At 40.1% G+C, this 16158-nt stretch overlaps 1 protein-coding gene across 2 annotated transcripts; it reads left to right on the top strand.

Annotated features, from left to right (window-relative positions):
• The first annotated feature begins 562 nt into the window (after window positions 1-562).
• hmgn3 (high mobility group nucleosomal binding domain 3) lies at window positions 563-14396 on the top strand. Of its 2 annotated transcripts, XM_072553349.1 has the most exons (7): window positions 563-738; window positions 3361-3408; window positions 3598-3624; window positions 9960-10025; window positions 10564-10662; window positions 11909-12008; window positions 13901-14396. In XM_072553349.1, the coding sequence occupies exons 1-7, from the start codon at window positions 721-723 to the stop codon at window positions 13912-13914; spliced, it is 372 nt and encodes a 123-aa protein (XP_072409450.1). In that variant the 5' UTR covers window positions 563-720; the 3' UTR covers window positions 13915-14396. The 2 variants fall into 2 exon arrangements, with proteins under 2 accessions (XP_072409450.1, XP_072409454.1); XM_072553353.1 differs by lacking the exon at window positions 11909-12008.
• Window positions 14397-16158: the final 1762 nt, after the last annotated feature.

Genomic DNA, 16158 nt, shown 5'->3' with positions numbered 1-16158 from the left:
CCAAATGCGCATTTAACTTAACTATTGCGAATATGCTTTTCTGAACAATGGCTGTGCCTGGTAACTTTGGCCAACCGACAAATGCTGATTGATCCTGTACCGTTTCTAGCAGCTGTTGTTGCTGCTGGCAGATTGCAGGATGTTTGTTTTTGAATTCAAAATAACCAAACAGGCAACTGGGTTTTCGCCCTGACGGTTTTGATTGGACCTACACATACAATTGCTTCCCCCGGGCACTGCATTGTAGGTTTAAATAATACTGCCCAAAGCATTTAGGGAGTGTTTTCTTTCGAACGCGGTGCTGAGCCCCCTCCACTCCAAGGCAAACACATTGCAGCAATTTCAACCAAACCCCAGCGCCCACTGATACTGACAAGCGGGGGAGCCAGTCACTGAAGCGATCCTCCTGCAGCGAACCTGGCGCCTGGACCCTCCTCCCCCCCTAATCGATTGTCCTGGGACCAATAGAAATTAGAGTCACGGGGCGTGTGGGCGGGGCTGTCGCTCGGTCTCCGCCACACAGCGACCAGGAGGGGTTGCGGGGGGCAGGGCATGACTGGCATCTCATTATCATCTGATTAGCAAGGTGTTTAGAAATTGAACTGGCGCTTGGCTGTGAGTTGAAACTTGCACCAGGGTTTGCAGTGTTCTGTTTCGAAGTGTGTTTCACTTCCCCCTCCCCACCCCCTGCAAGTCGCCTCGATCCACCCTTTTGCAATCATGCCTCCCAAAAGGACGGTAGGTTTGGGCAGCCGGGTTAATTTCGCTATTTTTTTTTGGTCCTGGTAACTCAGCGTATGCTGTATCCTGTTTGGAAATAGAAAATATGTCGCACGATTCTATGTACTGTAATTTTTTTTTTAAAATGCCTTTGTGAAAAGAGTTTTTTAATTTAGGAAATGTTTTTATTCTCACAAGAAAGGCAAAATAGCTAAGCTGAAAGTGTAACGCGGTAATTACTACACGATTTCCAGTTATTTGGTGTCCTTGTACCCTCCATGATGGTTGCAACAAATGGACCTTTCTTCACTTCTGTATAGAAATGTACCCGTTTTCGATGCTTTGGGGTGGCTGTAATTTTTTTTAATATGTGTATGCAATCAAAATCTAAAGGGACATAGATTTGTGTGGATGCTTCAAGTGTATATGAAGTGCAGATTTTTAAAATATAGATGTTTCTCCTCTTCGAAGGCCAAAGCCATATTTGAAACTAATCTTCGCCTGTGGGGTTTTAGTGGAGCCCGTATGTACCTGTCACTCATTCAGTCCCTACTGCCTGTGCGTGCTCGCCCCCTGCCCATCTGCGTGCTCGTCACTTCGGGCACGTGCACGAGGTGAGCCGGGATGGGCATGAGTGTTAAAGCAAGTGGACGAGGTGTGAGAGGTGATCGTGGAGGCTGGCAAAGGAGTAAACATGAAAGACAGTGATGAAGTTTAAAATAATTCAGTCATTTTGGGGAGCTATTTAAAGGAGAGACGGTGCTTAAAGTGTTTAAAAAAGAGACGGGGGATCTAATGGAGAAGTGGATGTAAGTGGGCTTTGGGAAAGTGGTGAAGGAGGGATAGGTTAAGGAGGTAAACTAACTGGGATAGAGTGGTTGTTAGACAGGCTTGTCAACTTGGAGGGTGGGCTCTTTGCCACAGAGTGCTTTGGGAACTGAGACTTTGTATATTCAAGGCTGAGAGACCAGTAAATAAATGTTAGGGGCAAAATGTAGGGAAGTTTAGGTTAAGAATGTTAAAAATCACACCACCTGATTATAATCCAACTAGTTTATTTGGAAGCACTAGCCTTTGGAGCGCTGCTCCTTCACAACCTCCTGACGAAGGAGCAGTGGTCCAACATCTAGTGCTTCTAAATAAACCTGTTGGACTATAACCTGGTGTTGTATGATTTTTAACTTTGTACACCCAGTCGAACACCAGCATTTCCAAATCAAGAGATAAAGAACGTCAGCCATAAATCTACTGAGTGGCACAGCATAGAATCCCTACAGGCAGAAGTGGGTACCGCAGATGCTGGAGATTAGAGTCAAGATTAGAGTGGTGCTGGAAAAGCACAGCAGGTCAGGCAGCCTCCGAGGAGCAGGAAAATCGACATTTCGGGCAAAAGCCCTTCATCAGCAATATTCGATTTTCCTGCTGCTCGTATGCTGCCTGACCTGCTGTGCTTTTCCAGCACCACTCTAATCATAGAATCCCTGCAGTGAATGTAGAGGCCATTTGGCCCATCAAGTCTGCCTTGAACCTCCAAAGAGGATCCCAACGAGATCCATCTTATCCCTGTAATTACCATGACTAAACCGTCTAGCCTGCACATCCCTAGACTATGGAACAGTTTAACATGATAAATTCACCTAACCTGCACATCTTTGGACTGTGGGAGGAAATCTGTGTAGACACAGGGAGGATGTGTAGACTTCACACAGTTATCCAAGGTTAGAACCAAACCTCTGATTAGGATTAAACCTCGGCACAACATCGTGGGCCAAAGGGCCTGTTCTGTGCTGTACTTCATGTTCTGTGTAAATTTAAGTCCCTAGTGCTGTGAGGTGCTAACCACAAAGCTGCCATACTGCCCTTGCAGGCTTATTCCTGTTTCCATTTCTTTCGTGTAATAAATATGAAATGGAGTAACTAGAAAGTAGTGGTAAATATTGCATGAGGGAAAGACTAAGAGAAAGCATTAAAGTGAATTCTCAACTGGAATGGGAGACAGTTGAGGATTCATGAAACAGAATTCATCCAAAATAAAAGCATAAATTGCTGAAGAAACTCAGCTAGTCTAGCAGCATGTATAGATAGAAAATAGTTGAGGTTTTGAATCTGGAGACCCTTCTTAAGAACTGTTCTGAAAAATTTCTTCTCTCTCCTGAAAGGGTGACCCTTAATTTAAAATCGTAACGCTTAGTTTTAGACTTGGATAAGGCCTCCTATGTCATCTAAGGGAAAATTTATTTTAATGAAAAACAAACTGTAGCATTCATCTTAAAACCAGCAAGTGAGAGCTAAATCTATAGCTTTTGAAAAAGGAGTGTACTGCAGCTCAGTTACGTGGCATGGTATTGAGGTCCACTGTGTGATCAAATATAGTGGTATCATCTCTACCTATTGCAAATCTGAGGTTTTTTGTGTATGAACAATACATCTTTGTAGTTTAAATTGGATGTAGTTTTCTTTTAGAATAAAAATATCGAAATGGCAAAGAAAATCTGTCATCAGTTTGTGTAAACTGTTTCAAACAATCATGAGCCAGACAGAGCAGAAAGAAACATGCCCAGCAACCTAAAACACGAGTAATTTACCTCATGCAGTTAGTCAGGTTTCAGATTATTAATGTTTGCAATATTGTTCTTTCAGGCACCAAGTGAGGGTGAGCAAAAGCATGAAGCAAAAGTGGTTAAACAGGTGCGAATTCTTGGGTTTTCCTTTCAGTATCTAGCTTTCAATGAAATAATCACAGTTGGTTCTTTTTTCACATATTTACTTGTTATATGACCCCTATGGCCCTCCAAAAAATATGAAATGTCAGTAGTGCTTATTTTGTTAACCTTTTATCAAATGTATTTTAAAAACAAAAATGTCCATCTTTTGCAGCTCAGAAGATCCAGTAGATTGGAAAAAGTAAGTAGATTTACAATCCAACTTTGTATATAAATGAGAGGATAATTCCTGAGGCTTATTTCAGTACCAATACAGGTAGCTATCACAAATATGTTTTGTCTCCATTTACTGGCACATCATTCCTCATTTAGCTATCTGATCATGCCTCAATTCTCATGTTTCTTATAATAGCCTCTAGAATTGCTGGGAATGGAGGGTTGAGATATAAAAATATACTGAAGGACTCACATTTTTTTCACTGGGGTATAGGAAGTTGAGATTTATAAAATCATGAGGGGCATGTTTTTAAGCTGAATGGAGAAAGATTTAAAAGGGACATGAAAGCTACTTGTTTACATGGAGTGGTTCATATGTAGGATGAGCTCAGAGAAAGTGGTGGACGCACATATTGTTATAATGTTTAAGAGACATTTCGATGAGTACATTAACAAAGGTTTGGAGGCTTTGGGGCTAAGGGCAAGCAAGTGGCACTAATTTACTTTGGGAACGTTTTCAGTGTGGACTTGTTGGACTGAGTGGTCTGTCTCCATGCTCAGTGACTTTAAATGTACTGTTTTCCAACATCTGCAGGCTAACTTTACCCATGAAGCTGCCTGGTTTTAATTTTGAGAACATTGTTTTGACTATCTTAGTTAAAAGACTAATTTAATATAAAAGCATAGAAAATAAGAGTTGGAGTAGGCCATTTTAGCCTTTTGATCCTCCTCCACCAATTGTTATGATCATTTTAAGTGATCATCCAAATCCATAACCTGTTCTTATGTCCCCTACGTGCTTTGATCCCTTCAGCCCCAAGTGCTATATCTAAATCCTTCTTGAAATCATAAAGGTTTGGCCTTGACTGCTGTCTGTAGTAGCGAATTACACAGGCTCCCCACTCTCTCTGGATTAAAAGTTTTTTTTTCTTTGTCAGTTCTAAATGGTCTACCCCTCAACCAGTCAAATCTATCCTCCTGTTTGTTCTGCTATCCTAGCAGTCAGTCTGTCTGGTAAACCTTAATTGTGCTCCCTCTATAACATAAACATCCTTCCTCCGATAAGGCAACCAAACTGCACATAACATTCTAGGCATGGCCTCACTAAGGCCCTATATAACTTCAGGAAGACGTTCCTGCTCTGTATTTGAATCGTCTTGCTCTGAAGGTTGATGTATGTTTGCTGCCTTGACCTACGTGTTTCAATAAAAACCAAACGGATTGCAGATGGTGTAAATGGGAAACAAAAACACAAGTTGTTGGGAAAGCTCAGCAAACCTGGCAGCATCTGTGAAGAGTTAACATTTCTGGTCTGTGATCCTTTTTGTTGCTTACCTTCAGGTGACTTAGTTTACAAGGGCATCCAGGTTTTATCTGCTGAATCACTGACTGGATATGTAATTTTTAAATGTTCTACTGCCTGGAACATTGTTGCATTTGTAGAAAATAAAACCAGTCTTTGGGTGTTTAGATATATACGTTGAGGGGGTTTAACATAAACATATTGAAGGAAAGAAAACCTTAGTCTGTCTGTCACTCTGGCTCTGGTGCTCCCTGTCTGAACTGTTCTCAAGTTCTGAGTTGAGCACTCACTGGAAGGAGAAGTGTGTGAACCTACACTACTGTCTCCAGAAATAGAATTCAACCAGACAATGATTCAAACAAATCCTAGTGTTAACATCTTGTGGGGGCAAATGAACTTTGTCTGCAGACCAGCATTTGGACAGTCTGAATTAATTTGGTTTCTTTCTTCTGAATGTAACTAATCCTTTGCTGAAGTACTTTTGTAATAGTGTGCAGGGTTTTGTTTGTTTCTGCAGGCTTGGCTAAGTGAATTTTACGTGTTATTTACCAGGAATGGTACTTGGACATAGTTGCATATTTTAAAAGCTTTTGTTCTTAATATTAAGCTTTCTGGAAAATAAATATAATAGTTCCCTTTGTTAACTAAAGAAATCTGCTGATATATTACCAGCAATGAGCAATAGAATCTAATATTGACAATATCACCTTCCTTTAAATTTAAACGTTGTGGCCAGTGGAGGGGTGGGTCCACAAAGGAGTTAGATTACCCCTCCTACTGGGTTATAACAGCACGTTGATGGTGAGCTACTTCATCTAGCACCAGTATTTTTGGCTAACATTAGAAGCAACACTTCAATTTATTTTTTATCACGTGCCTGCTGGTAGGTGAGAATCTGTAGTGTGTTCCTGGAAAATGATCTACCTGCGGGTTATTGCTTGCAAATCACAGTTGTGGCGTCCTGGTGTTTTCATGGATTGACTTTCAGTTTGAGGATCGCTTTTATGCATGGTTGCAAGTTTCTGCCATGTGTCTTTGTGCTTTAGGCAGTCTCATTATTGAGCCACAGACCTTTAGGCATGTGAGACACGGTATCCTATATGGTAGTGGGATCCAGAGAGCAGAATATGCTTCCTGTTCAGTCTGTATCTTGATCATTTTTAAAATATCGTGACTCGACTCCTGAACCAGGTGTTCACCATTTTTAATGAGCAGGCTCCTCCAGTCATTATTTTAATTGCTGTTTCAAGGAGAGCTTCAGAGTATCTGAGACATTTGCCTGGCTCTCTTATGGACAATTGGCCACTTAGGAGTTAAGAAAACAACAGGAGTTAAAAGGGAGAGATGGATTTTGGCCACTTGGATATAATCCGTTGTCCATTCTAATTGACTTTGCATGAGTGTTGGCTGAATATGTGAGGCTAATTTCAAGAAGGACAATAACATTTAGTTACTTGATAGACTAAAATTGTGTGTTAGTGCAATACCACATATGCAGCCTGTACATCTCAGTGACTAGCAGATTGTATCAAACAGAGTGTACCTTCACTACGCAATGGGCAGCAAATGGACTGAATGTTCAATTAACCCCTGCTTGCAAAACATTTAACGTAAAGCTGAATTTTACATGAAATTGACGATGTGTCAAAGTTGGCAACTTGGACGGAGGGTTCCTCTCCATGAGGACTAATGTTTTTAAAAAAAAATTTAGCTATCTTTCTGCATTCATCTGAATACCTATTCACTGCACCCCGATGGTCCCTGACCTGTCCTGTTCTCCCATTCAGTGGAGGTGGTAATACTCAGCGCTGCTGAAACATCCAGGATTCTTGATGCCATAGCCATAATTAAAACGCTGTTACCTACTTGATCACCTGTGTGTCAGTCTGGAGCTGCTGTGCACAGTTTGCCATTTGTCCCAGGCAAATGGGGGAACATTGACATCTCACTTTGTGCCCATGGACCTGGAGATCATGATGGTTGGGGTGCTGCAGAGGAACACTATCCTTTCTCTCTCCAGTGTCGATGGAGAGTGAATGGTACCAGAACCTGCAAGCCTGGTCCGAGGTTGGTGTTACTGTGGAGAAGTGTGCAACGGTAAAGGATGAGGTGGCTTGGTCTTCCACCTTCATCCTGCCTGCCACCTTAACCCTGGGAAGTTCAAACCTAAGAGGGTGCACCTACCTCTCGGCAGCACATACCCAGCATGTGTGGGCTGGCGCTTGCTGGCACTTTAGTCGTCATCACTGATGAAGGGCTTTTGCCTGAAATGTCAATTTTTCTGCTCCTGACACTGCCTGACCTGCTGTGCTTTTCCAGCACCACACTCTTGGCACTTGCTGGCTGCCTAACAGTATCCAAGCTGCTGGACTAATATCCGAAACAGCTCTTGACATACTGTGCTGGGAACTCCTGACTGAAAGGTGTCCCCCTTTAATAAAATTAATAACTGCATATGTTGAAGTTCTGAAACAAAAACAGATTGCTGGAGAAACTCAGCAGGTCTGGCAGCATCTGTGGAGAGAAAGCAGAGTTAGACTCTCTTGATCCTTCAAAACTGAACTCTTTCAAGACTCCATGTTAACTCTGCTTTCTGTCCACAGATGCTGCCAGACCTGCTGAGTTTTTCCAACTATGTTTCACCTCTCGTGATCACGCCCTCTTTCTCTCCCGCTCTCTTGCTCGCAGGGCTACTTCTCTTGGACTTGGACTTGGAGACACGCAGTGTGTTCTGTATTTATAGATACTGTGCAACTGAAAGATTGATGTACAACAACATGTCCACCTGCTTGACTGATCATTGGTGACAGCCATTACAAGCTGCCTGCTTCCTCTCTGCAAGCTGAGGCAAGACATGAAAGTACCTATAAGCTTTGGCTGAAGGGCCAAAATGCACAAAGACAAGGCAAGAATGCTGGGCGGGTCAAAATGATAAATTGAGGGAGAGTGTTATGGGAGCAGATGAGGAGCTCCAAGCTGCACATCCATGAGATACACACCTGTCCCTACATTCCATTGAAAGATGTTTGTGTGCTTTAAAGTGCAGCCCTGTACATAAACAAAGTTCTATGTGCCTTGATTATCAAATGCATGTTGCTGTATGTAGTTTGCAAAAAGCTGGTTCATAGTAGATCTCCTCATCAATGGTGGTCATGGGAAGGGCTTAACGTACTCCAAAGTTGCTCCTTCAACATATGGAGGTAGAATATTTGGCTGACAGAGTTGTGGGTTGTGATAAGTTGTTGTTTAAATAAAATATTTTGGCAAGTTGAGTTTCTTGTGGGCAACCACACTCCAGACATTGATTTGTGGATTTAAATAGAATGCAATGAGGTAATTTTATCGAGCGATTTCTCCACATCCATTTTCTTGTACATTTTGAAAGACAACTGTCAATCATTTTTATTTGTAACTGATTTGATTGTCTGCTTTGTTGTTCTCTTTTGTGTTTTGCCCTTCGTTCCCGTTGCTGACAATTTTGTGTTTTCCCACCCAAAAATCTTGTGCCGCAGTTCACTTGATATTTGAATAATGCATTAAAGTGGACAACTGTATCTCTGTATCCATGTCCACTTTGTTTTCTGCAACCCCTTCCCCCATCCACTTTGCAAAGCCCTCTGCAACTGTCCTGGAAAAAATGATAATATCTCTTTATTGTTCCTGGTTATATTTATAAATTGCCAAATTCTGTTAGCTTTTCTGGGTTGCTTCAGTCTATCTACACAACTTTTTTAAAGGAATCATGTTGCTCAAGCTTGAGTGCTCTCAGCTCATCTCTTTTTTTTTCAACATTTTGTCATTCACATACAAATCATTTCCTATTTTAACTAATTTTCTATGTATCATTCCAAATTTTGTCCTGTTACTTGTCTAGTAGGTTTGCTTTTAGTAATATGACTGTCCAATTCCAGCAACTAGGATAAAACAAATGTGGTGATAAAGGCTTAACCTTTTTTTGAGTCCTGTCCAATTGAGTGAATAAAATCATTTTAGCGGTTTACTTGAAAACTGCTGTTTTAACATAGATGATCAAACAACTTTTTGTTTTAGATTATATTAGATTATCTACAGTATGGAAGCAGGTCATTTGGCCCAACAAGCCCATACCACCCCTCCGAAATGTAACCCACCCAGACCCATTCCCCTACCCTATACTTACCTCCTGACTAATGCACCTAACACCATGGGCAATTTAGCATGACTAATTCACCTGACCTGCACATCTTTGGATTGTGGGAGGAAACTGGAGCACCCGGAGGAAACCCACATAGACACAGCGAGAATGTGCAAACTCCACACAGACAATTGCCCAAGGTGGGAATGGAACACTGGTCTCTGGTGCTGTGACGCAGAAGTGCTAACCACTGAGCCACTGTGCTGCGCCAAACTTTTTATTTCAGCACCAACTTCTCTTTAATCACCGCTTGGAGCAAAAACTACAGGTAGAATCTTAATTCACGATAAACATAGACATGTGCAGATATAAAATATTTACAACATAATTTCTACCATTTCCATTGAAAAATCTGACCAACTACTTCTGGAGCAAATACTTTATTTGCAAACCCTATTTAAATTAACGACGTATCTGTACAATGTCAGTATAAACATAAAGTACGGATAGTCACAGAATTCCAAATACATACCAACACCAGATTCCTTTTTGTCACGCCTGGGCGCAAACAGGTCAGATAGAAAACAAATAACTGTACTTAATGGATTATGGCGTCCTAAAGATGTACAGCATAGAAGCAGACCCTTCGGTCCAAGGATTTGAGCTATAGGGAGAGGTTGAATAGGCTGGGGCTGTTTTCCCTAGAATGTTGGAGGCTGAGGGGGTGACCTTATAGAGGTTTATAAAATCACGAGGGGCATGGATCGTAAAAATAGACAAAGTCTTTTCCCTGGGCTGGGGGAGTCCAGAACTTGATGAGTAGAGCTCTTTTGGTAAAGTGACAGCCCAACTTTAAACATTCATCCTAAATTTACTGAAGTGTATCAAGCTATTAAATGTATGTTTTTGGTTTACATTAAAAATTATTCAACTTCTGTTGCAGGTCGCAGCTGCGGCGGCGGCTGCTGCTGCTGCTAAAGAAGAGTCCAAACCACAAAAACGTGCCAGGGTAAGAATCTATATTATTCTGTAATTTTATGTAAGGCTTATTTCAGCCAAGGAGGATGTTACACAGGATGATTCTGTCATTACCTTCAATCTCCTTTTTAAACATGCTTTCCAACACAGCCTGTTGGATGATGGGCCAAGATTGAAAATCCACCTGTTTTGTAAGCCTAACTTCCCAACTATGATGAACATATCCAACGTGTATTGGCTTTAAAATTTCACCTTTTTTCTGGTTTGTATGATCAAGAGCCACTCACTGGAAGTGCATTTATCTCCAAAACCCCAAAGGAACTGTCAATGCTAGATATTTGGCATTATGATTTGCCTCTTATTCTGAGTGCCTTATGAAGGCGTACCTCTACAAATGTACCCTAATAACAACAGAATTGTTGAGATTTGTAACTTTGTGCATACTTCACCAGTATTTCTTGAAATAGTTGCTCTGTACAAAAATTATTTTTATGAACAGTGTAGTATTTCTATGACATTTTAATTAAAATGGAGTCTTTCAGGAACATTGATCATTCTCCTTTCTAAAGCTTTCACCAAAACCCAAGAAACAGCCCAAAGGGAAGGAAAAGAAAATAACCAAGGAAGAGGTTGCACCTGCTCAAAATGGTGAAACAAAACCTGATGAGGTACGACTTGAATCTGATGTGTGCTTAAAGCCAAGCACGTATATTTTTTAAAAAATTATTTTAGAGCAAACTGTTTTGACTAATCTAATTTTTTTCTTTCAATGAGGTAGCTGAGAAGGTTGATGCACTTCATCATGCTCAATGGACTTTTAGTCATTTTAGTCAAGTGCCATATAAGAGGCTTGTCAGCAAATTTGAAACCCAGGGAATAAAAGGCACTGGCAACATGACTACAAACACTGGTTCTGTGGTAGAGAATGCAGTGGTGGTGAACAGTTTGCATACGACCTCCAGCCCAATAAACAATGGGATTTTCCCAGGGGTCAGTATTAGGACTGCTGCTTTTCTTGACCCAAGCTTGGTTGTATTGCATAGTTTCGGACTTTCCAGAGGAGCCAAAACATGAAAGTGTTGTGAACTGTGAGGAGAATAGTAATAGTCATAGATTTTTGAAGTCTGCCACTTCTCTGTCCATTCCTAGGCAATGATTCACTTTGGTACAAAGAATGTGGCAAGGTGAGAATAATATGCACAATTCTAAAAAGGGTGCAGGTGCAGAGGAGCATGGGAATATATAGAATTATTGGAAGTGACAGGTGGGTTGAGAATTGAGTTAATCTGGCCTACAGAATCTTTGGACTTTATAAGAAGGCACAATGTGTACAAAAGTGAGGTTATGGTGTATCTACATAAATAAACACCAGCTCCATTTCAACTAGTGTTGTCCAATTTCTGGCATCACACAAGGATGTAAAAATATTGGAGGGAGTGCAGGTAAGACTTAAGTATAATTCTGAAGGCTATCCTTGTCATAGATGAATTAACAAGGCAGGGAACTCTTCTCCTTGGTAAATATTATCAGGAGATTTGACAGTTCAAATTTGTGAATCTGGATAGTAAAAATAACAAAACACCTGTTCCTAGTAGCAGAAAGGTTGAGAACCAGAGAACAGTAATTTGAGGTGGAAAGTGGAAGAACCAGCAGTGACATGAAAAACATGTTAATTCAGTTAATGGTTAGAATCTGGAAAGTGCTCCTGAATACGTAGTGATTGAATGCTTGATTCAGTTTTGAAAATAAGTTTCATGATTATCTGAAGCAAGAAGAGCTGTGGGGTTCTGAGGGAAGGATGGAAGAGTAGTCTCTTGAATTGCTCAGGTGCTACCAAAGGATTGTGAATCACTATTTCATGAAACTTGCATTGATTTGATTTGTCCGTTTTTATTTTGCTAACACTTATTTCAGATCCGGGTCTCTCGCCCCTCTGTTAATGTCACTTCGGCTAGAGATACCCCAACCCACTCAGTGTCTGTGAAGGGCCAGGTTGAGACTGTGGCAGTTAAGGGTATGATAATGTGTATGGTGTATATGCTGTGGTTGACATTTTTTTAAAATATGATTTTCCTTCAGGCTGGTTAGAGTGTTGAGTGCAGTGAAATACTCTGGATGCTGAAAATCTGAAATGAAAACCATACTGGAGAAATTCAGCAGATCTGCAGCTCCTCAATAATGAGAGCAAGAGTTTTTATTTTGTTTTAAGTTCAATATGACTGAAGAATGAAATGGAAATTTGGGGGTGGGGGGGCAACATTTAAACTGTTGGAAAAAGTCTGGAGCAAAGTAGAACGGAAAAGGGGGGCCAAGGGAAATTACAGATGTCACAGGACAAAAGGGGAAGATAATGATTTCGAGATGGGGCAAGAGGTCTGGAGTAGGTGTTCATAGCAGATTAAAGGTCAGCTCTGAAAACAAAACAAAGAAAATCAAACACTTTGGCAGAGTGAAACAAAATGAAGAGCAGAGTTTGTAATTTAAAGTTGTTGAACTGCCATGTTGAGTCAAAAGGGCCTAAAGAGAAAATGAGGTGTGAAATGGTTCATCCAGTTTACATTGGGCTTCACTGAAACATTGCAGCAAACCTAAGACAGAAATGTGAACTCGAGTATAAGCAGACTGAGTTGTACTCTGCTATTAGCACCTATTCTGGATCTCTTTGTTTGCTAAAACCGTGACCTTTCCCTTCTGTTCAGCACTGTATTTGGGTTTGCCTTCAATAGAATGGTTTCTATCTTGTTTATTAATCGTTACCAATCACTTTGCTTTTTGTTCTGTGATGCTACTGATCTCTCCTCTTGCTTGCCTCTGATCTTTCCCTTGCCTTCTGTTTTAGTTGCTCCTCACATTTTCCTAGAGTATGAACTCATCAATTTTCCATATCTTGACAAAGTTACTGGACCTGAAATGTTAACTTTGTCTTCTCTCAGCAGTTGCTGCCAGATCTGCTGAGTTTCTGCCACATTTAGTTTTTATTTGGGTGTGGTATTTCTACTATTTTCATGTGAAGTAATTAATGGGTGTGTGCCTGGATGTACATTATAACAATTCTGTATTGAATGAGGAACATCATCATGAAGATAGAAGGACAATGAGCTAGTATTGCAGCTAGAAACTCAACTCATCTGATTTTCTTTTGTCTCTTTGGAATGGATGCTTTAATTTATAACATTATAGGTAATGCTGAAAGATCCAAGTGACTTGTATGTTGCATGCCACTACTAAAGCTAAATTGTTAGTATCTATATTTCTAGTATTTGTGTATACTAACCTGTCAGTTCAACTGCTTAAGTTCCTGCTTCAGGCTATTCATTTAAAGCAATTTTAGAACCTGAGCAAATATAAAATTTATCAAATCAATTCAATTTGGTGAGGGTGGGGGGGGGGTCAGGTTTGGTGAAGTCAGAAGGTCCCATTGTTTGCAATAACCACCCAGTGTCTGTCTGAACAATTGTGGATGGCCTCACTATGCCTGTGCACTGTAGTTAGTGTAGAATAATGTGATCTAATGTATGCATCTTTTTTTGACTGGATTATGAATTTTTGAAAATTTTAGTAAACTTTCTTCAACAGATTTTTGGACTGGTAAGTTATCCATGACGTATGGGACAATAAACACGTGACTGTATGAGTATGCAGTTGTTCTGTGGAGTAGGAATTTTTAAATGCTATTGCATTAATTGCCCAAATCAAGCTGATTATATGGTTTATTATGAAAGAGGTGGCCTGTGCATGTCTGGCACTTGCTGATGGCTTTTAAGAATCAGTAAGTGTCACTCAATATATTGCATTTAAAGCTGAATAGCAATCTTGATTGGCAATTGACAGCAAAAATATATTCAGACTTTCTATCACTGTTGAATTTTTACCATGTGATTGTCTACTTTAATTCTTTGTTACCAGGAACAGAAAACTGAATCTGCAAGCGATCAGAATGACGACTGAAGGATCTACCATTGTCTTCGGTTGATTTTTATGTAACACTTGTAGAATTGAAAATATTTTTATCAAGTTATTTTGTAAATGCAAATATTTTTAGGGTTAGTACATTTTTGTGTGTTTGAAAGACATTGATAAAATCGAAACACCCTTTAAGCAATTGGGATATTTGTAACCTTTTATTGTGCAAAAAAATCAATTTTACAATTGGAAAGATTTTACATTGGTTTTCTTTTGACTAACTTGGATATGTGTTCCATGGGCTTTTAATTTAGAAATGATGCCTTTAGTACTTTAAGGTAATTGAAATATATAATCACAAACTTAGTTTCACTTTTGAATGTTTGTCGTAAAGCAATAAATCGTGAAATGTTCTAAGAGTTGATGGATGAGTGATGATGTGATCACCTGCTTGGTTTGTGAAATCTGTTTTGTAATAATAAATGGGGGTTTTTCCGCATTTATTACAGAATGTCTTGTCTATTTTAACAAAAGTTTTTGTCTGGATACCTTTTTATTTCTTTTCACCTTCAAAAGCTAACTTCACCTGCAAATATAAGGCAATGAATATATACTTTCTATTCAGGTACTTAATTGGTAATTATACATTCTCCTCAAGACAAGTTTACAACTTAAATATTTTGGTGGGCTTCTCATGAGTAAATCATTCATATCTACAGATGTGTATGTTCAGTCAATCAATTGTCAATCTAATACTACCAAAAAGAAGTTTTGTCAGCCATCCCAGTAATCAAAGTAGAAATCTAATTACGACAGCATTGAAATAATTGATGTAACTAGACTTTACTGCAAGCTAGGCTGAGAAGGAGTTTGCAAACTCTGATCATGTCACCGCATAGGATCAGTTCATTCCAAAAGGGAAAAAAGATCCTAGGAAGAGGCATGGGTGGCCATGGCTGAGAGCAGTTTAAGAAACAACATTTAAAGTTGAAAGACGAAAAAGTATAACATAGCAAAGATAAGTGGGAAAATGGAGGACTGGGAAGATTTTAAAGAACAACAGAGGATTACTAAGAAGGAAATACGCAGAGAAAAAATGAGGTATGAAGGTAAACTGGGCAAAAATAGAGGAGGATAACAAAAGCTTTTTTAGGTATGTGAAAGGCAAAAAAAAATGGTTAAGACTAAAACTGGGCCCTTGAAGACAAACAGGGGAATATATTACGGGGAACAAAGAAATGGCAGAAGAATTGAATTGGTACTTCAGATCTGTGTTCACTGGGGAAGACACTAGCAATCTCCCTGAGGTAACAGTGGCTGAAGGACCTGAACTGAAGGGAATTTATATTTGCCAGGAATTGGTGTTGGAGAGACTGTTAGGTCTGAAGGTCGATAAGTCTCCGGGACCTGATGGCCTGCATCCCAGGGTACTGAAGGAGGTGGCTCGGGAAATCGTGGATGCGCTGGTGATTATTTTCCAGAGTTTGATAGATTCGGGATCAGTTCCTGTGGATTGGAGGGTGGCTAATGTTGTACCACTCTTTAAGAAAGGTGGGAGAGAGAAAGCAAGAAACTATAGACCAGTTAGTCTGACCTCAGTGATGGGAAAGATGCTGGAGTCTATTATAAAAGATGAAATTACGACACATCTGGATAGTAGTAACAGGATAGGTCAGAGTCTGCATGGATTTATGAAGGGGAGATCATGCTTGATTAATCTTCTGGAATTTTTGAGGATGTAACTCTGAAGATAGACGAGGGAGATCCAGTAGATGTAGTGTATCTGGACTCGCAAAGCTTTTGATAAAGTCCCACACAGGAGGTTAGTGAGCAAAATTAGGGTGCATGGTATTGGGGGCAAAGTACTAAGTTGGTTGGCTGACAGGAAACAAAGTAGTGATAAATGGCTCCATTTTGGAATGGTAGGCAGTGATTAGTGGGGTACCGCAGGGAGCAGTGCTGGGACCGCAGCTTTTTACAATATATTTTAATGATATAGAAGATGGTATTAGTAATAACATTAGCAAATTTGCTGATGATACTAAGCTGGGTGGTAGGGTGAAATGTGAGGAGGATGTTAGGAGATTACAGGGTGACCTGGACAGGTTAGGTGAGTGGTCAGATGCAGTTTAATGTGGATAAATGTATGGTTATCCATTTTGGTGGCAAGAACAGGAAGGCAGATTACTACCTAAATGGAATCAATTTAGGTCAAGGGGCAGTGCAGAGAGATCTGGGTGTTCTTGTACACCAATCAATGA

Source organism: Chiloscyllium punctatum, chromosome 3 (assembly GCF_047496795.1).
Source record: "Chiloscyllium punctatum isolate Juve2018m chromosome 3, sChiPun1.3, whole genome shotgun sequence".
Lineage (NCBI taxonomy): Eukaryota > Metazoa > Chordata > Chondrichthyes > Orectolobiformes > Hemiscylliidae > Chiloscyllium > Chiloscyllium punctatum.
This window is presented reverse-complemented; position numbering and strand designations above follow the sequence as displayed.